General features: G+C 34.3%; 1 protein-coding gene across 1 annotated transcript in view; it reads right to left on the reverse strand.

Moving 5' to 3' along the window:
- The window catches only part of Tmc1 (transmembrane channel like 1), a 114,471-nt gene extending 91,808 nt beyond the window's left edge, over positions 1–22,663 (reverse strand). Inside the window, exons 1-4 of the mRNA XM_077797332.1 lie at positions 22,657–22,663; positions 22,405–22,452; positions 16,495–16,657; positions 10,756–10,884 (exon numbers count right to left, since the gene is read on the reverse strand). Of these exons, the coding sequence (XP_077653458.1) occupies positions 10,756–10,884; positions 16,495–16,657; positions 22,405–22,452; positions 22,657–22,663 (347 nt within the window). The remainder of the gene's footprint in view (positions 1–10,755; positions 10,885–16,494; positions 16,658–22,404; positions 22,453–22,656) is intronic.
- Between the last annotated feature and the right edge of the window lie 319 nt (positions 22,664–22,982).

Raw genomic sequence — 22,982 nt, forward strand, 5'->3', positions numbered from 1 at the left:
TTGTCAAAATGGCCATACTACCAAAAGCACTATTTAGATTTTATGCAATTCCAATCAAAATCCCAATGACATTCCTCATAGAAATAGAAAAACCAGTCTGAAATTCATCTGGAAAAATAAGAGACCCAGAATAGCTAAAGCAATCCTTAGCAAGAAGAGTAAAGCAGGTGGCATCACTGTACCAGACCTTAAACTATACTACAGAGCAATAATAACAAAAACAGCATGGTGTTGGCACCAAAATAGACTTGTAGACCAATAATACAGAATAGAGGACACAGAAACTAACCCACATAATTTCAGTTGTATTATATTTGACAAAGGTGCCAAAACATAATGGGAAAAAAGATCGCCTCTTCAACAAATGTTGCTGGGAAAACTGGAAATCCATATGCAACAAAATGAAATTAAACCCATCTCTCACCATGCACAAAACTCAATTCAAAATAGGTTAAGGACCTAGTAATTAAACCAGAGACACTGTCCATTAGAAAAAAAAAGTAGGCCCAAGTCTCCATCATGTCAGATTAGGCCCCAACTTCCTTAATAATATTCCTATAGCTCAAGAATTACTATTAAGAATCAATAAATGAGATGTATTCAAACTAAAAACTTCTTCTTGGCAAAGGAAACAATCAGTGATGTGAATAGAAAGCCTACTAATTGGGAACAAATTATTACCACATGCATGTTAGATAGAGCACTAATCTCTAGAGCATATAAAGATCTCAGAAATCTTAACACCAAAAAAACAAATAGCCCAATCAATAAATGGTTCAAGGAACTGAACAGACACTTCTCAGAAGAAGATATACAATCAATCAATAAATATATGAAAAAATGTTCAACATCTCTAACAATTAGAGAAATGCAAATCAAAACTCTTCTAAAATTTTATCTCACTCCAGTCAGAATGGCAGCTATTAAGAATACAAACAACAATAAGTGTTGGCGAGGATGTGGGGAAAAAAGGCACACTCATACATTGCTGGTGAGACTGCAAATTGGTGCAGCCAATATGGAAAGCAGTATGGAGATTCCTTGGAAAACTGGAAATGAAACCACCATTTGACCCAGCTATCCCACTCCTCATGTATACCCAAAGGACTTAAAATCAGCATACTACAGGGACATGGCCACATCAATGTTTATAGCAACACAATTAACAAGAGATAAACTGTGGAACTAACCTATGTGCCCTACAGTAGATGAATGAATAAAGAAAATGTGGTGTATATACACAATGGAATATTATTCAGCATTAAAAGAGAATAAAATCATGGCATTTACAGGTAAATGGATGGAGCTAGAGAATATAATGCTAAGTGAAATTAGCCAATCTCCAAATAAACAAATGCCGAATGATTTCTCTAATTTAAGGAAGCTGATTCATAATATGCTGCATTTGGGGAGTGGGGATGGGAGGATTAAACAAACTCTAGATAGGGCAAAGGGGGAAAGGGGAGGGAGAAGAAGGATGGGAGCATAGGGGTAGGAAAGGCGGTGGAATGTGATGGTCCTCATTACCCTAAGTACATGTATGAAAGACCCGAAGGCTGTGACTCTACTTTGTGTACAATAAGAGATATGAAAAATTGTGCTCTATGTGTGTAATATAAATTTTAACCATTCTGTTGTCATATAACAAATTAAAATTTAAAAAAATTTAAATCCTCAAAATTTGCTTTACAATACGGAAAAATACTAATATTGTTATTGTCCCTTGAACCTTATTCTAGTATGCATATAATGCCTACTTGCAGCATCCTCATGTGGCTGAGTGACAGATATCTCACATCCATATTCTTATAAGGCTACCTTCATGACTCATCTAAACGTACAGAGAATAAATTCAAATAATATCCCACTTGGAATTAGGGCTGCAACATATCAAAATTCAGGGGCAGGGACAAATACATTCTCTCTATATATTACTCTTTTTTGAGGAAAGTTTAATAACTCCAAAGTGTTTTATTCATCTGTAAAATATTCATTATAATCTTAAATTTGAAGATAAACCTATTAAGTGTTTCTCTTTCAGTGTATATAAAATGGATATTTAGGTGTTTCACAAAAGAACTGGGAACTGTTTCTCACATACAAGTTTTCCTGTAGTGGATAACATGTACTGAATATTCAAGAAAGACTTTTTCAAATATTCATAAATAATGCTTCTGTTGTTTCATCTGTTCATGGTTAAGATAATTTTAAAAGATAAAATAAATATGTAAGCTGAATAAAACAAGGCAGATCAAAAAGAATTAACCACAATCATTTGCTAAATACTCACAGCAATATAGCATGTATGCAAAGGCTAAATCCTGTGACAGAAAATTTCCTGGGACATTGTTCTTGCTTAATAGAAGTAAGTAACATGAAGACTGGTTATTAACTAAAATTCTGATTCCAGTGCAATGAGAATAATGAGTCAGATTATTGATGAGCTCTAACATGAATGTTAAGCGATTGTTGACCTCAACCAAGAATTGATTTATCTTGAATAAAATGTTCTCCTATTTAAGGTGAATTTAAAAAAAAAAAGTAGAGGAAGAGGAGGAGACAAAAAAAAGACAAACTATGGAGGCTAAAAATTTGGGAGAAATTTTTAGAATATAAAATGAAAAATATTTTGCCAGGTATTAAGATTTAAAAAATAGCCTAATAAGTCACTAATACACTTTCAACCTTTATATGGAATCCTGAAGTTATAAAATAATATTTGTCTTTCTTATAGGCAGCTGTAATTCAAGCATTATATTGTTGATTACAGACTAAATAACAAGCAAAATTCTTACGTTAGTCCCTACTCTCAGTTGTTCCTGATTAGTTTCCTTTAGCATAAACTAACTTGGTTAATCAAAGGACACATCTAGATTTCCCAAAGGCATACTGGAGTTGATTCATACTGGCCCTCAAAAACCACTGATTATTAAACTTTCAGGAATTTCTTAAACTACTATTAAACTGCTGGTAGTTTGAAATTGTTCATAATGGAAGGATTTACACCATAGAAATTGGCAAATACTATAAATCAGGGCATTTGAACTAGGACATTCCTTGTCCTTTATCCACTTAGTCATCCAGGGCCTTTAAACATTCCATTCATGTTCATGGCTCTCATGCCCTGCCAGTTACTGTCCAGCAACAACAACGACAACAAAAATCTCCATTAACATGATCATCCCCACACAGGAAACATGAGTGCTATGTTATGTTAGGATTTGAGAAAATTAAGAACAATAGCATACCTTTCATGTTCTGAGAAGTTCAAAATCTCTTCTGAAAGGAAGATTTGTAATTCAAAATATGTAAAAAAAATGCAGCAAACAAGAAAATCAAATGAATCATAGAGTCTTTTTGAGTCTTATTTCTATAGGAATTAGCAGAGAAAGGAGCTCTAAGGGCAGTTGAAGGCTCTAAAGCCTGCAAGAAGCACAAGATGTCAAAAAGTGAAGAGGAGACTGGAAAGAAGACCTAAAATATACCTAGCATGTCTAGAGAACGTTAGGACTATTTTATTAGGAAATGTGGTTAAAATGAGTAGTGTGGCACAAAAGAAAAAGTAGGAAGTTTTGGATATGTAATTACCTGGATTTTAATCCTCACTTAAACAGTTTGGGCTGTGTGCGGCCACTTTATCTGTCAATCTCAGTTTTCTTGTCTTTAAAATGGGGATTATTTTCTATTTTACATGTTCTTATAAGGAATAAAGAAGTTAATGTGTGAACATCTATTAGTATAAGATCTGATACACAGTAGACACAACACACACACATACACACACACACACACACACACACACACACACACGGAGATGATTCTATCTCCAAGACCTCATGGTCACCAACATCAATAACTGAGAAGTCAATTTAGAAAGGAAGCTGGAATTCAAGTTTAGATGAAACTCATAGGCAAGGTCAATTTCACAGGGCTGTGACTTATGCTGTTGGGACCATACACTCAGAAGAGCCCTGTACTCAATCTAAGTCTCTGCCATTGCCATCTTGAAATTGTTAATAATTGAAGTTTTAAATTATTTTTGAAAAGGAGATCCCACATTTACATTTTTCACTAGGTTCTGCAAATTATGCAGTTGTTCCTACACACAGGATGTGTTAAACATAGCTAATAAATAAATAGGTAGCATATGATATACAGATATAATTGATATATTTTGTACAGGTAAGTTGGTAACCTGTAACACATACGAAAGAAAGACAAAACAGAAAATATGACTAATAAGAATATTATGATTAGAAAAGGATGGAAGAACAAAGTCATGATCCTGCCTCTTTGGGAATGAATACCTGTCTCCACTAACCTCACCACTCAGTGGAGTCATTCCATCTGGTTCTGTTCCTCTCACATGTGCTCTGTCCAAGAAATACAGAATCAACCCATAGCACTATAACATGTCAACTGACAAGCTATCATTATGTCAGGTGTACTTGTCCCATGTCATTCCAATACAGCAAGTGCCTATCCTTTGCCCAGTTCATATTCATTTTGTCAGCCCCTCTGGAACCTCAGTCCTTTTAGCAGCACTATCAGCAGGATTGAAGTGACCGGACAAAATGACATTACCAAACTCAGGATAGAACATTGAGTTTCTGTTGCTTATGGCCCAACTCTAAAGCCACTCTATCTGCATCCTGCTAATTGATCCCTTTCTTTCCTCTCATTTCTCACTGTGTTTTAAATGATCTTCATAAACCATGTGATTCTTGAGCATTTGTAATTTGTTCTTGAAGCTTTTTAGATCTCTGACTTCTGGGAGAGCTTGTCTGTTGATGCACCAGCAAATTGCATCACAGCAATTTTCCACCAGCCAAGTTCAAATCAAAGCTCCATCACTTGTTAGTTATCTGGCAATAAAGAGTTACTTATCCTCTCAGAGATTTAGTTTCCTCATATGTAAAGTCAGAATAATAATATCTTTCTTGAATTAGAATTGAGAGGAATAAGTGGAATTGTGAAAGCAAAATAATAAGTAACATGCATTCAATGATTACTATGTGCCAGACACTATTTTAAGTGCTTTATGTCTATTGACTGATTTAATCCTTTCAGTAACTCTATGGAATAGTGCTATTTTTATCCTTATGAAGGGTGAGGTCATTGAAGTTGAAGAAGCTAAGAAACATGCCCACAGCATACTGCTTAACACTGTGTATGAACTTATTAAGTAGTTGAAAAATTGAATGTTAATGTTACACTTTGATGAACAAAATTCAGATTCATTAATTGTCTACAGATTCTCCCTTCTTTCGGTGAAAAAAATAAATAAATAAATCCCTGTCTCCTAGATAATATGTTGTGCAAGAACTGAAGACCTACATTTCAGTTGAGCTATTATTTTAAAAAGAACTCAAAACCGTTGAAGTATGTGTTAGCGTGTACTCATATTTAAAAGTCCTCTTGAGTGGAATCTTTTATTCCTTCACTATGTCAGATGAAAGAAAGGCCTTCGTGAACTAGCAATATAAACCATGATTATTGCTCATGAAAATCTCAAGTTCCAAGAAAGCTAGTGAGGAAGGGGGCAAGAATGGGAGCCGAGAAAATAGCTTCCCCAAAGTTCTCCCAGGTGACTCCAGCAGAGGAAATCAACAGTGGTTTGTTCTCACTTTTCTAGAAATATATTAGTTCCCCCTACCAAAAAATAAAACAAAATTGGATTTAAAACAAAGAAAGTACTACCGGATGAACAGAGACAGAATCAGGAGGAATGTTACCTTAATGGCTCACTGACAGTTTCAAGCACCTGTTAAGTGTAAGTGAAGTCCTAAGGGTAAGTTTCTTGGCTTTACTGGGCGTCTCATTAATAAATCACCAGGCATAGTCAGCCAACAGACAACTCCCAGAAACACTGAGTCAGGGTGCTACAAGAAATTAAAACAGTCTATATATGTATATGAGCCAATTTCATGAAAAAGCATAGTTGGAGTACTATACCTTAATCTATGGATCCATGAAATGTCAGAACTGACTTTTTCCTAAAATCAGCATTTCAAAATATCCAACTCAGTGTTGTTTTTCAGTTGCCACTGAAGTACTCCTTTTTTAAATAAATGTTTTATATGGAAGTATTATGGTTTAGATGTGAGGTATCCCCCCAAAGCTCACATGTGAGAAAATGCAAGAAGCTTCAGGGAAGAGATGACTGGGTTATGAGATCCTTAACCCAACCAGTGGATTAATCCAGGTGAGGTGGGGGTAGCTTTGGGGTATATATTTGTATCTGGTAAGTAGAGATCTGCTTTCTGATTATCATATGAGCTGCTTCCCCTTACCACACTCTTCCACCATGATGTTCTGCATCTCTTTAAGCCCTGAAGAATGGAGCCTACTGTCTATGGACTGAGACCTCTGAACTTCCTCTTCTACTGTTGTTCTTTCAGTCATAGCAGCAAAAAAGCTGACTGAAACAGAGTATCTTATAAGATAGACAAGTCTGTTCTGGTGGAAATTGCCATGTGGCCAAGTGGTCCTCCCTCATAACTATGCCCTCCTTGCCCTGAACGGATCCCACCAAACCACCTGACCACTGAGGACAACAGGTTGAAAATTATAAGCCACAATCTAAACTCTTCACTTTATAAACAAACAAACTGGGGTTCAAAAGGTGAAGTCGGAAGTAGCTCTGAAATCACAATCAATTTTCTTCATTTTCAGGACTAAACCTATTCTACTATAACAAAATCAGGTGGTTGTTTATTTAGGTTTAGTCATAAAGGCTTTTAATTTACTACACATAATGTTCAGATATAGTTAAAGGTTTTAGGTTTCAGGAGAGTAATAAGAAGACCAGTTATTTTCCACCCAAGTGTTATTTTCCACCCAAGTGTTTTATTTCAGCTGTGGTGGCTGCCACCATGTTAGAGCTGCCACATTTCACAGGTAGGAAAGATCTAGTTATCCCCAAGCCTATGAACAACAACAACAAAAAAAAAAAAACAGAATATACTTAATATTTTCATTGATAGATATGTTTAAGTGAAGTAATTAATTTAAAAATTGAAATTGACGTACAGGTAAGTGGAAGCAGTACTACTATTTCCCCTTTTCCCACCCCTGTCAACACACATCTGATCTGTTTAGTAAATTGCCCAAAGAACAGCAGAATGTTTTCTATTCTCAGCATGGAAGACAGTGGTTCTAAGTCCTCACCTTTTGCAGTGACTTTCAGAATAAAAAATAAAAATACATATTTGGGGCCAGCATAGCTGCCCCCCTCCACCCAGAGATTCTCATTTATGAGGTTTAAGGCTACATGTATGTGCGGAACAGTGTAACTACTTACATTAACCATCTTATTACCTTGATCCCTGAGGACATTCCTGTTTATAGTGGTAGCTGTTCTTGAAAAATGTGGAAGCAATTCCTGAACCTCCCATAGCATCCTCAGAATCACAGCTGAAGCTTCTCTGTAGCTTTACTCTATATACCTCCTTGAAACTCTGACCCTATTTAAATTCTATTTTAGAAGTTTCACAAGTGTTTCAGAGTCCAGAAGATAAGTCTTGGAACCCAGATACTGATCCAAACCTGTGATAAAAACCTCTGTTCCAATAATATTGAGCCTGGTGTCTTAGATGTCATGTGATCAGCAGAATAAAACTGGAGGCTAATTATGAGAATCATAATAATTCTTAGAAAAACTCTCAGGGTAGATTTCTCTGAAAGAAACAGAGGGCAAAGGGAAAGCTAGCTGACACCCCTGCCTTAGCAACACTGGGAAAGAGGACCAAACCCCACCCCGCCCCATCTTCCCCCAAATGCTATGAAATGACTGGAATCCATAAGGGATTCCAAGGCTCAAAACAGCATTCAAAAACACACAAAGGAAGACAGGTCCAGCACTTTACACCAACAGCTTGATCACCAATGAGGCTGACACCAAGAGAATCAGGCTGGCTGTGAATATTAGCACCCCTTTGCAGAGCAGGGAAGCCACAAATTAAAAACCACTCCTGGCCATGAGGAAGCATCAGAAGACAGTGAGCCTTACTGACAGGTGAGCAGCCTCAGTGGTTTTTTCTCTGGGCTTAAATGTGCACTTCCATTCTGCAAACCGACGACTTTGGCTTTGTTGTTGTGACTCACTGTCTTGATAACATGCCTAGCTTGCTCCCCAGATACCCTCATGGAAGGCAGCAAATTCAAATGCCTACAAGGTCCAGTCAACAGAATAAACAAGTGATGTGGACGCCTTGGGAACTCTGCAAACTGAAGAGTGAGTGAATGTCTTATTCATAGGGGGTAGTCCTTGCTTAGTCCCAGCTGTTGTAGTAACGTAGTAATGTAGTAACCAATCTTCCACTTGTCGATGAGAAACTGAACTTGTGAGTTTTTCAAATGTAAAATCTCCCACAATTAAAAGCTAGACAAAAAAAAAAGTATGTGAGCCAAATAAAAAATACCTACGTCATTGATTCAGCTGTTGACTTCCATTTTCAACCTCTATCCTAGTGCTAGAGTCTTGTGTTGTCCTTCTTTTCATGTCAATTTCTATTTCTCCACATTTTTAAAAACTCTTTAATTTCTGGACTCCAGCCCAGGGCCCCAGAACATGGAATCTGACACAAGACTACCCTGAGGGTATGTTTTGGAAGATCTAAGAGGTCTGGCCCTGGGTTCTGCCAAATTGTCAAGATGCTCTTTCCTTCCTTTTGTTGGGACCTCAAAATCTGATAATTAATGCAGACTACAACTAACATGTCTCCATGCCCCCAGGTCTGCCTGTGGCTAAGCCTGCTCCCACCTAGCCCTGTGAGATCCCAAACTTTCTCTATCTCTTCTGCCATACTGCAAGTAATAAGGCATCATTAAGTCTATTCTCAGAAGAAATAATAATTATAATTGGGTTTCCCAGCCAGGTGCTGTGTTCTGGAACCATGATAAATATTTCATGTGAATTACCCCCACTTTATGTTTCCTATAACCTTGCAAATGCAATTTCATAAGAAACCTGAGGTCAAAGGAACTACATATCTCATCCAATTTGGCACATCCATTGAGTGGATGATCTGAGATTAAACTCAAGTTTGAAGCCTGTATCTACTCTACTGTCCTACATGGGAGATAAATACAGGAGAGTTGGGGATAGGTATCTCTACAAGGGGAGATACTGTTTGATGTTCTTCCTCAATTTTATGCTTTGAAACCGTACAATATTATCATTTTACAACTTTATCACTTTGTATACATGGTTACCTGTGACTTTTGCATCATTACTATTTCAGAATATATTTGGGATTTTAGGGGGCATTAATATCTCCAAATATATTTTATGGGCCAGTATTGGGCTGCCAAATTTCCATTTTGCCAAGTAATGATGCTTATACACCTATAAATTAGCATCATTAAATGGAAATTATTTTAATGTACAAAGATACACACATGCATGTGCACACACACACATACATGACTAGTATTTCATGAAACAAAGACTGCTATTAATCACTGCCTTCAATCATGATGGATGTGTATGTGTGCACATGGAGTTCCCAGTAAATTGTGCGATGTTGCAAAAGTTTTCCAGGGAAACTATTATTTGGAACTTAAAAAACCTTATTTCACAAAATAAAACAAAGCTATAATATTATGACTACAAATATTATTATAATTAGATACCAGAACATAATAGCAGAGGATAGATCTAGTATATCTTCAGGTTTGTTTCTGTTTTATTTTTTTATTTTTTGCTGTTTTGTATATGAGATAACTGAGACTCTGGGAAGTTAAATGATTTCCTTAAATAACACACAAGTTTTCGCAGAGTCAAGGACAGATGTGAATTTTGCTGATACCTACTTCAGTTCTTTTATATATCACCAGAGACAATAATAGTATACTATCATTTTAACAACATTATTAGTCAAATAGACTGGGGAGAGAATAGTTTTGAAAATTAACCAAAAATGGTTTGTGGAAAAATGATAGAGATGGAAACATAGCTGCCAACATAAACACATTCTCTTCTGCACACACCATCTCCCCCAACTATCCAGGCCAGGGAATATAGTATAATTCTCAAGAGAGAATCTGCTCCCATCCCCCAGAAAGGTAGACTCCTTTGATTTTTGCATGTGAGAGGTTTATGAATCTGTGTGCTCTGAGTATATTTGCAACCATATCAGCAGTCAATTAAGACTGAAATTGGGTCACTGATGTGTTACCAGGGAATAGCTATTAGCATAACCCTTAATTGGAATCCTATTTACTGTTCTGTTGGCTTAGCATCCTCCCTCTGCTTTCATCAGAGCTGTAACATGAAAAGATCATTTGAGTCCAGGAACCTGCAGAGAAACAAGAGCACACAACTGCACACTCTTGTAAAATTCAAATATATTATCTCTTTCAGGGGATGGTAATCAATGTATTAAACTAAGAAAACTTCAAATTAAGGAATAAATGTGGCCACAGACATTAAAAGATTCTAAACAATGAATTTGCTTATAATTGTTCTAAATTTATAATTATTAGCCCAGTCTCTCTTATGATATGGGACATATGTGTGTATGTATGCATGTATATACATATGTACACAAACACACACACACACACACTCATATATATATATATATATATATATAATGTGTGCATATATATCACATATGTATATATGACTATAAGCAATATATAAGTGTCACACATATATATAACACTAGCTATAACATATAGGTAATAAAGAGGGATTTAGGAGATCAATAACAGGGAAAGTGTTTATACATATGAAAGATAGCAACATACTTGAGAACTTCAATTTTCTTCTCCATCTTCCAAGGTTTGCATTTAACGGTCGCAATTATTTGTCTCTTTTCATCTAACTCTGCCTTCAGTCTTTCCAATTCCTCTGCATCAATTTCCTCTTCTTCTTCCCTATAAAGGAAAGAAAAAAACATAAGATAGGCTTTGCTTGACTTTCACACTTACAAAGACTAATATCAGATGCTTAGCCTCCCCCCACCCCCGCTTTTTTTTAACTCATCTGGAGACAGTGCTAAGACCCATAAGCATTACAACCCACATCTGAACACTGTCACAGGTGACTGGGATTCTCATGACTTTAAACAATAGTATTGACATGCTGATGTCCTGAGAGTAAATTCTTCTTTTATATCTATCTACAGCTTTGAGTTGTCAGAAATAGAAAAATCGATGGAAAGGATAGTTCCTGATCTATAAGGATATTTCCATCTCCTCTCCGTTCCCTATATACCTTTCCTTCCCAATTTTACATTCAAATTTTAAAATTTTATTTTTCAACAAAAATTTAAAAATTAGAGGTGGAGACGTATTTGAAATGCCTTCGAATTTTTTAAGTTAACCTTGTCTCAAGAAAATAAGGGAAAAAATTGAAATAGGGAAAAATAAAAATCTGTTTGTCAAAGGCAACCTAATCTGTTAATTAAACTCAAAATCTCAATTGATAAAATTCAACTTTTAAAATATATTTGGTGGAAGCAAATCCTTTGAAGACACTTTCAAAGAAATTTAGTCTCTCACCAAGCAAATGAAATGTTTCTTTTTTGTGTTCTTAGAATTACAAAAACCTTAGAGGATCCAGAAATCGAAGAAAACAAAACCTAAACATGAGTGACATGATTTCCACTGGAGGAATATAACACTATATTGTAGAAATAATTTTTTTTGATCATAGATTGTTTCAGTTATGAAGCTACTGTCTCAAAGCCAACATAACCTTTTATATTTACTATTGTGATAATGGAGTTGGGACTGTAAATGACATTTTTTGCTTTAGCACCTGGCTCAGTTTTATACTTAGACAGCAGGGGATACTAAGAAGTGACTCTGTCTTTTCCAGCTGCTTCCTGTGGCTTCCAGGGCTACTTCCTGTCTGTTCCTTGGGTAACACTTCTTCCTCCACTCCAGGAGCTGAAGGGGCTTTCCACAGCCGCAGGTGAGTCTAGTATACCAGTTGTGCCAACTCTAGCAGAATCCACTTCACCGTCTTTCCCACAGGGACCAGTCCTCTGAGCTTAGGCCCTTTGCAGAGGTCTTCATCTCTCGGGGGTTAGCGCCCTAGGTCCCTCACTATAATTCCAAATTTTCATTTCAGTCTTTCCATTGTTCTTTCAGCCCTTGGCTGGCTGTTGCTTCCTGTAGTTGCCACCACCATACTCTAGTTCTCTTTTTGCCTTTTCAGTAGGCTAATTAAAAATTATTTTATTTATAACTCCTAACTCTTAAGTTCTCTGATCAATTAGTTGTTGACATATCTCTCCTCGCTAGACCTAGACTGATAAAAAATTATAGATTATTCAGTGTTACTCAGAGGCACGCTTAGTTGTTCACGAAACTCATGATCAGACAGTGGGAATATGATAAATCTATTTTTAAACTATTAATCATAACACAGGAGGACATATCCATAATTTTACCACCCACCCTAGAAAATGACTATGCAATCCTTTCTTTCTTTGCTACCAATCCATAGTTTTTAAATTATTCAATTTTTGTTTATAAAAACAAAAATTTGTATTAACCCTCTAAAATAATACCTTCTATTCATAATTTGTATTTTAAACAATTTAAATGTTTTGGCTAGAATAGTAATTGTATTTCAAGAGAACAGTGGAAGTACATTCTACTAAGATCCAACGCTGGTTGCCATTGGGTTGTCTCTGTTTTAATTATTTGGTTCTTCTAAAATCCTACGGCACTACGTAACCAAGCCATAAAATATTTACTATTTTTTTTTTACTACACCTACATTCATAGTTCTTTGTATCTTCCTTGTTTGCCAATTAGAATCATATGTAGGCTGGTTTATCTTAGGAGGGAAAAATATGTTTTAATAAGAATAATTGAAATCATCACCCTATAGATGTATTTACATCAAAATTAAACAGATAAGTATTTTACTAAAAACAAATAAAACTAGAAAAAAGTAAAATTCCAAGAAACTATCAATAATGGAGTATATTAGAAAAGAAAAAGAGTTTTAACCTTAATAATTTTATTATTTGATATTTTAAGCTCTTAGCTTGCTTACCTTTCCAAAAAAGTTCATGATATTTCCATGTAAACACTTAAAACTTTACATTGCCAAGCTTCCAGTAAGACTCATATATAAAACAGCATCTTATTTAATTCAACATCATCAAAGAATAAGACAATAAGCTATTTAATATGTAGATTTACCACGGTGCCAAATCATATTTCTCTATATGCCACTTTTCAGAACCATTTAATAGAAACCGTCTAACATTAATGTTTTATATGCTTAGCCTATCCAAATTCTTATTCCTTTAAAAATCATAGGAAGTATCTTTAGTAGCCTCTCTTCTGATTATCCTTGTGAGAATGGTTTTTACTTCTCTAAGACTCCACACCGATTGTTTTGTACTTCTTTGGCATATAAAATTATTTCATAATAATATGTGTTGAAGTGGCCTCTTCTTGTTGCATTATGAATTTATGGAGCTAGAGAAATATTATTTGAATAAATGTATGTGTATAAAACTTTCTTGGATGATTTTGAGTTATCATCCTGAATCAAAGTGCACTAAAATATAACAATGCCCTGAAAGATTAATATGTGTGGAAAGACATTTATTCCTGTACTAAATGATCCCAGACAGGTATATTTTTAAAAATTCTTTGTTGTTAAGTGTTGATTGCTGTCAGGAGGAGCATGCTATGCTTCAGGGTACCATGGCTGAAAGGTAAGTTACCTTCGAATATGCAAGTAATTAAAATATTACTCTCACCAACATTATAGAGAAACTTCTTCTCTAGGAACCACTAAAGAAAGGGCTAATCATATGAAGAAGATCTAGCCTACATGTTTCATCTTCTAAAATATAGGGCTAATCTATGCAAGAAAGGCTCTCTATCTTAAGTTTGATTAAACAACATTTGTTAGGAAAAAGAAGACATAATATGCTAAATTTCTCTCTACTATAAATATATTACTTATTCTCTTAAAACTGGGTCAGGAAAAGTATGTAATATTATTAGAAATACTCCAAAATGTCTAACAAGGCAGTATTTTTTAACTGTCTCTAAAGATAGTTTCACAACCTTAGTTTTAGTTGGTTTAAAATGTTTTGTCAGTGCAAGAGAAATTCTCTAAGGCATTTCTTGAACATTTAAATAAAAAAGACCCTGAATTAATTAACCTAAATAAATGTGCCCTGATTTGCCTACTAATTTTCTTCAAAATATATTTGCTAATAAATTTTATTTTAAAAAAAAGATTCTTACCTTTAAAATAAACAATAGAAAATAGACCCTAAAATATTGATCAGAACTATCAGTAATCATAAATAACTGTTGATACTATTTGGAATAAATACAAATTGTGGCAATAATAATATAATGTGCAAAATCTATGGAAACAAAGCTCGGCTATGTGGAGGAATGGGAAGGTAGGGAGGCACATATGAGTCATTGTGAGCTTTTTAAAATCAAGATAGATAGAGTGGGACTAGCTAAAGAGACATTGGCATAGCAACAAGATTCAGCTGACTCATGTGGCTCTATTTCCTAGAGGTAGAGCATTTGACATGAGGTTCCTAAGCACATTAGAAAAGCTAAGAAATTCCCGCCCAGCTTACCTTTTTAGAAGGAATTTTTCATGGGTATAAATAAAAAGGAAAAGCAAATTCTGAAACATAGCTAGAATCATGTATATATTTATTAATGATGCTTTTTTTCAGTGAACTATCACTTTCTGAAAGCATAGACTTTGCTAATATGACATATTTCTGTATAATAATAGTATTAACAATCATAATATGAGGGACTTAAAATTGCATTACAATTTATTTTTGCAAGGAGAAAAGCTTCTTGAAAAGAAAATACAAATAAAAGTATCAGATTCAAGTTTAAAGCAAGTGATGTATTAGTACTCAGAGAAGGACGTGATGGAGTTTGGGGAGAAGTAGGGGAAAAAAAGAAGATACGAGAAGGGACATGTAAAAATTTAAACTACAACAAAGTAGAATTGGGTTGGGTTGCTTTTGTTCTAAAAGCAAAAATGGTCTATTAATGCTAAGCTTCTCTACCTATCACAAATTTTAGATGGTTACATTTCACAGCCATTATTTATGAGGAGTAATATAGTAGAGCTATAATATTAAGACACTGGAATGTCTTGGGAGGATATTTAAGAAAGTTTTTCATCATTTTAAGTCCAAAGCGTATCTGAATTCTACTACCTATTATGATTCACACAGCCCTATTGCCTTTGTGTAGCAACTAGGTTGGCAGGACCCTTTAATCCTTTCCAAGGGATCTGATTTTCTATCATGGAAGTGTTTTATGGGCATACTTTCCCTTCCTACCTGCCAACTGAAAATTTCTAGAAAGACAAGTGTACTAGTCAGCTTTTAATTGCTGTGACAAATAAATGAGAAAAACAACTTAGAGGAGGAAAGGTTTATTTTGACTCATGATTTCAGAGATTTCAGTTCACCATCCATTAACTCCATTATTTTGGACTGAGGTGCATCAGAACATCATAGTGGAAGGGTGTGGCAAAGGAAAGCTGCTCAGTTAATGCAGCTATGAAGCACAGAGAGAATGGAGCCAGGTATAAGAATATTCTTCCATAGCATACCCCCAAGGAACTACTTTCTTCAACTATGCCCCACCTGCCTATAGTTCCTTCCAATCATCCATTCAGTTATCAATGACTTCATCCACTGGTCCAATCATTTCATCCTTCATGATCCAATCACTTCCCCCAAAACTCCACCTCTGAATATTGCTGCATTGAGGACCATGAGATTTGGGGAACATTTAAAATCCAAACCATAACATCAAGAAAAGTAAATAATTATCTTGAATTTTTTATAAGTAGCTTTAAATATATTATTCCTTACAAAATCAACATTCAGTAAAATGTTGAAATTAAAGATGTTGGGCTATATTAAACAATGAAATGATAACACCAGTCCTCTGTAACAGACCAACACAATTTCTTTCTGTCAATATCCAAGTTGTTAATATGTTATGCTTTGACTGATACATATAATTCTGTCCCATATTCTTTTCTGCTTTTTTATTATTATTAATTATGCCTTTAAAACTATAAAAAAACATTCTTAGCTTTTAGACTACATTTACCTATAGTATGCAACCCCTTCTCTATAAGGTAAAGTTATTTGACTCACTCCTTAGAGTTTTCTACTTAACTTAGATAACAATGTATACAATTGATGGGATAATTTTCAAATATTTGAATTATCTATAAATTCTAATGACCTATGACAACTTGAATCTTTCATAAGGTAATTTCTCATAGTCCATTTTTAGTATATCTTCATTTTCAAATTTATTTCAATTATTAAAATCTGTTTGATTAAGTGAAATAAAATGGCAGGATCAGTTTAAGCCTGTCTTTCTAAAATTAGTTTTAATTACCAGCTTTAAGACTACCTAAAAGGAGTGTCAGTGTCCTTCAGTGTCAGGTGCTTTTGAATCACTAATGCTTTCAGTTATATATCAGGACTAACTTACGCTCCTCTTTTCAACCTCCTCCTTCTTTCTTTTTCTCTTGCCTTCCTTGTTTCTTCATCCTCTGGTTCAGGTATTGGGTCATCCTCATTGATAACATCTCTGGTCCGTTTCCTCTTTGGTCTCAAACTCTCTCTTCTAGGTAGCTTTTCTTCTTTTTCTTCACCTGAACATACAAATTGATGATTCAATGAGCAATATCAGAAAGTTATCTTTTTCACAACAAAGTTTATTCTTACTTTTTAATAACTAGTGTCACACATCTGAGACCACAACCCCACAATTAATTGTCTAAATAAATTGTTTAAATAAATGTATCTAAATTTTCATTTCTTTTGTGGGTCTTTTATTCAAATATGTGAATATGGGTCTCAACATATTATTATTTCTTAGAGTTCCAGTTTTTATTTATTTGGATAACTAGATGACTTTGAGTTTAGTATCATATCACGACTTTTACAACCATGTAAATATGAGAGGTTACAAAGCCAACACAAGTGGATGAGTTATAACTGCTATGTGCATATTACTGCCACAGTCTTAGAATAAAGAATAGGAATCACAAGAGAGTGATACAACTAGAATAATTTTAGAGAAATTCAGTCAGCCTAGAGATAACTTCCAATTCAGATTATCCATGTCCTTCTACTGGTTTTTTGGTTTTTTTGTTTGTTTCCGAGATGGGGAGTGGGGATCTTACTATGCTGCCCAGACTCCTAGGCTCAAATTCCTAGGCTCAAGTGATCCTCCTGCCTCAAGCTCCCAAACAAATAGATAGGACTACAGATGCACACCAACACACCCAGCTTTTCTTCATTTTTGACTCCAAATATTTCTTTCCTCTTTTTTCAAAATACTTCTTGTCCCTTCCCTTTAAAAATAAATATATCAAGATCATTGTAATGTTTTGAGCAACTAATAAAAAAATTTAAAAAAAAAAAAATTAAAAAATAAAAGTGGTAGTATACATATTTACTTAATTCACTGGTAAATTCCACCAAACATTTGAAGAAAAATTAAAGTTAATTCTTCTGCAATACTTCATTAAAGTGAAAAGGAGGGAACACTTCCAAACAAATAATGTGAGGCTTGCATTACCCTAATGCCAAAGACAAAGATACTGCAATTAAAGAAAACTTCTTGTCTAATATTTCTGGTAAATAAAGATGCAAAAATTATGAACAAAATTCAACAATTTAGTAAAATGAAAATACAGCACAACCAAGTGGGATTTATCTCTGGGATGTGAGAATTGTTGAACATACAAAAATCAAATAATAGATACTCTACATTAACAAAATAAAGGATAAAAATATAGGTTATAGCAATAGATGGAGAAAAGTATTTAACAAAATTGAATACTTCTATGCAAAAACTTTCAACAAACTAGGAACAGAAGGAATTTACCTCACTATAATGAAGTCTAAGGCCAACAAAATATTTGTTTTTGTTTGTTTGCTTATTTGTTTTTCTAAGATCAGGAGCAAGGCAAAGATGCCCACTCTCAACATAGTACTAAAAGACCTAAACAGAGCAATTAGCCTAAAAAAACAAAAGAAAGAAAAAATAGTATTCAAATTGGAAAAGAAAAATAAAATATCTGAAATAAAAATTTGCAGGTGACATAAATATTGTATGTAGAACATCCTGAAGACTCCACAAAAACCTATTATAATAAATAAATAAGCTTGTTAAAAATTTTACAAAACAAAAGTAACACAAAAATTGTTGCCTTTCTATACACTAACTATGAACAAACTGAAAAGAAAATTAATGGAGGAATTACATTTACAATACATGGAAAAGAATAAAATATTTAGGAACAGTTTAACCAAGGTTCAACTTATACTTACAATTTAAATACTTATTTACTGGAAATTATAAAGTGTGATGAGTCAAGTTAAAGATGGCACAAATAAATGGAAAGATATACCATGTTCATGAATTTAAAAATTTAATATCATCAAAATGATCATACTATTTAAAGATTCAAAACAATCCCAGTCAAAATCTGTCACCTTTTTTACAGGAATAGACTGAATTCCGAAAGTTTATATGAAACTAAAAATGATCCCAAATAGCCAAAACAATTTTGATTAAGAATGACAAAGATGGGAGCATCACACCACCACCTTATTTCAAAATAAATTACAAATATATATTAAATATATAAATATATATATATGTGTATATATAAACAGAATGTTACTGACATTTTTTAAAATATACGTATAGATCAGTAGAACAGAGCAGAGAGTCCTAAAATAAATCTATGTATATTTGAGAAGGTTGTGAGGAATACACAAAGGGGAAATAATAATTTCTTCAACACATGGCATTGGATGTGTTGAATATCTACATACAAAAATGCTGAATATCTATATCCACAAAAACTAAATTAGATGCTTATTTTATATTATACACAAATATCAATTAAAAATATATTAAAGATTTAAATGTAAGACATGGAATTGTAGAATTCCAAAAAGAATTCATGGGAGAATATAATATTGATTTTTGTAAGGATTTCTTGGACATGACAACAAAAACAAAAATAGATAAATAGGACTTCATCTAACTAAAAGCTTCTGTACACCAAAGGCAACAATCAACAGAGTGAAAAGGCAACCTCTAGAATGGGACTAAATATTTGCAAACCATATATCTAATAAGGGATTTATATTTAAAATACACAAAGACCTCTGTAATGAAATAGTAAAATGAAAATAGGAGTAATAGTCCATTTTTAAAAAATAGCCAAAAGTCTTGAATAGAAGTTTCTCTAAAGAAGAAATACAAATGACCAACTGGTATTAAGAGATGTTCAATATCACTAACCATGAGGAAAGGCAAATCAAAACCACAATGAGATGCTAGCTTACATGTTTTAGGATCCATCAATTATTTATCCGAAAAAATTTAAATCAGGATCTTTTAATTTATTCTAATTAGTTATACAGGACAGTAGAATATATTTTGATACATCATATATAATGGAGCATAATTTCTCATTCTTCTGGCTATACATGATGTAGAATCCCAGGGGTCTTATAGTTAGATACATACATAGGGAAATAATGTCTGATTCATTCTACTATCCTTCCTACCCTCATACCCTCTTCCCTCCCTTTACTCCTCTCTACCTAAAGTAACTCTATTCTTCGGTAGCACACCCCCACTGTTGTGAATTAACATCTGCATATCAGAGGAAACATTAGGCCTTTGGTTTGTGGGGATTGGCTTGAAATCAGGATCTTGAAGAGGCACTCCCAAGTTGATTGTAACACTACTCACAATAGCGAAGCTATAGAACCAACCTAAATGATCATCAACAGATAATTGAAAAAAAATGTAGTATATTCATACAATGAAATATCCAGGCTTTAAAATGCAGGAAATTTTACTATATGTAATAATGTGGATGAACTTTGAGGATATTATACCACATGAAATAAGTCAGTCACAGAACAAACAATGCATGATTACACTGATATGAGGCATTTAAGTTGCTTAAACTCAAAAGCAGAGAAGGGAATGGTGGTTGCCTAGGCACCAAGGAAAAGGGAAATTATTGTTCAATAGAAATAAATTTGCAATTATCAAAAAAAAGTTCTTAAGAATCTGCTATAAGTCACAGTGCCTATACAAGTTAGTCATCTGTTTCCTTATGTTACACATCCACAGATTCAACCGATCTCAGATTGAAAATATTCAGAAAAATAACTGCTTTAACTGAATGTGTACAAACTATTTCCTATTGTTATTCATAAATGACAGGGTATAAATGCTTAATTAACAACTTGAGCATCTGAGGATTTTAGCATCCACTAGGATCCTGGATCTAATCCCTGGCAGGTACTGAACACTATAGTTAGCAATACTGTTTTGTACACTTTTTTGTTAAGAAGATAGATCTCATATTGTGTCCTGTTATAACAATTAAAATTTTAAAAATACTAAAAGCATATTAACCAATTTGACCTGATATCATTTATAGAAAATCTACCTAACACCACCAAAACATACATTCAGGGCACATTGAACATCCACCAGAAAAAATCATATTCTGGCCCATGAACAAGTGTTAGTACATTTACGGTTGGCATCATATAAGGCATTATTTCAACCACAGTGAGCTAAATTTTAAAGTAGCTGTAAAGAACTTTTTAAAGGGTAACAATAGATGGGTGAGGGAGATGGAATTCGGAAATAAATTTGCTTGGAATCATTTAAAAAAAAAACTGAACTATTAAACTTGCAATATTTTACCCATGGATGAAACATACATCTGAAGTCAGAATTTGTCAAGGATCTAACTCCTATATAAGGAGGCACCATATTAGGAGGAGAGTGTCAGATCCAAAGAATGGAGGAATTGGAATGTTAATTCTTTCAGAACCCTTCTTCCACCCTTATCCAGATAACCTTCCCCTGCTCCAACCTGTTGCTAAGATAACCTGTCTCAGGGATGTCCTTCCCTACAGGGAGTTGTTAATTATGCCCCCTATCTGCCCAGATCACTCCAACTTGTCCCCTGCAGCCCATCTGCTGCTCACCTTTTGTCCATCCCATAGAGCATCTCCTGGGCCTAGTCAAGAACGCAGGAAGGAGAGAGATAAAGGGAAGCAGGGAAACAAAGGAAGCCTAGGACCTATAAAAAAGGCAGAATGCCTCACTTCTTGGGATACCAGGATACCAGCTATGGCCCCCTTCTCCCTCCCAGGAGAAGTCTATGTTACCCCTTTTTAAATAAACCCTGCTTTAAATGCTTGCCTTTGGCGTGCTTCTCTAATGTTATACTTCAACATGTGAGGGAGCAGAACTCGTCACTGGTAACCGTCGGTACCACATCGTTCAATGAATTATTATTTAGAAACAGAAAGTAGTCTTTAATACCTTATCTGGATTACATGTTTTAAATTCTAAAAAGTGGATGTTTTATGTTTACCTACTAAATGCAGACTGGTGTGCAATGCTACCCTTTGGAATGGACTTGGTTCTCTACTCAGGTCATGCTACCAGGATCTATGTGAAATTCTGGGCTCTTTTCATTTAGGAGGCACCTATATAATCAAAACAATCGGCATTGGGAGCATTCATTGGCTGCCAGGCTATGTTCTGGATACTGAACTGATACTTCCAGTGTCCCCTAATTGAAATCTTTTTTAGAGGCTGCTTTTTTTTTCTTTATTTTTTTTTCTTTTTTTAAATTTTTTTTATTGTTGGTCGCTTAAAACATTACATAGTTCTTAATACATCATATTTCACAGTTTGATTCAAGTGGGTTATGAACTCCCAATTTTACCCCGTATACAGATTGCTGTATCACATCAGTTACCCTTCCATCAAAGCTTTTGCTCATATAATGGTCAATGGTCTTTCTCATGTTCCCATCCATGAATGGTCTGGGTACCTGAAAAGGGGTCACAATTCATGCTCTTGAGCTGAGCCAACACAAAGTAAAACAGAGCAATTTGGAGATAATACCCATGAATTTGGTACCAAAAAAATAAATAAAACATATTCTTTCATTTTAATTGAACCACCTGGTCAGCTCATTCAAAATAGCCAATCTGTTCTATTGGATAGATTCAGTCTGAGAAAAACACATTTTATAGAGAAAGGCTTTTCCAGGGAAAAAAGGTGAGTAATAAAAAAGCAAAATGTTATGAACTACCATCTAATTGATCATGGTCAAATTATAAACTGTGTAGATGTGGATGTGTACCAATTGAATAGAACCTAGAGTGAGGATCATTTTTCTGGACTTAATCCCTTTTGTGAGACCATTAAAAACCACTCACACACTCCTGTCCTTGTATGTGATGATCTAAGCCCACAGGTGACAGCATCACCCCCCTGAATTTATTGCTGTCCACAGGACACATCCCAAATGGCCTTATCCCTTCTTACTTGAGCTTTCCTCCGTGTCATCTTCTTTTTCTTCAACTTGGATTTTCACTGTTGAAGAAAGAACAAAAGTATAGCAATTACTTAAACAGCTGTATGATTACTTGTAAATGGTCTTACTTTTATTATTTTCATTGTTAATGCTTTTGTGCAGTTAATAAAAACATTTTAGCTCACTTGTCAAAATGAACATTACCTTATACAGCCCTACATAAAGATTCTATTTCCTTGCCTTCAGAGATTTGCAAAACATACCAGCCATAAGCCTATCAGCTCAATAAAAAATAACTTCAATGAAAATCAATTCTATATGAAAATAAATTCTATATTACAATAGGTACATTGGGGTTTACTGAGTCATTTCATTTTATAAGAAATTGAATTGCTAGCAAAGCTATAGGCACATGCCCAAACAAATTAGGTTATTATAACCAAATTAACTGCTTAAAAATAGAAAATAATTTATTCCAACCAGTTTCACCAGGCATCAAAAAATCTGAAGAAAAAAAAATGCCTAAAGTCTGGGATCTTTCCTATTTCAAATATTTCTACAGGTATCACATTGATCCAGCTTAAATTTG

This window comes from Urocitellus parryii, chromosome 4 (assembly GCF_045843805.1).
Source record: "Urocitellus parryii isolate mUroPar1 chromosome 4, mUroPar1.hap1, whole genome shotgun sequence".
NCBI lineage: Eukaryota > Metazoa > Chordata > Mammalia > Rodentia > Sciuridae > Urocitellus > Urocitellus parryii.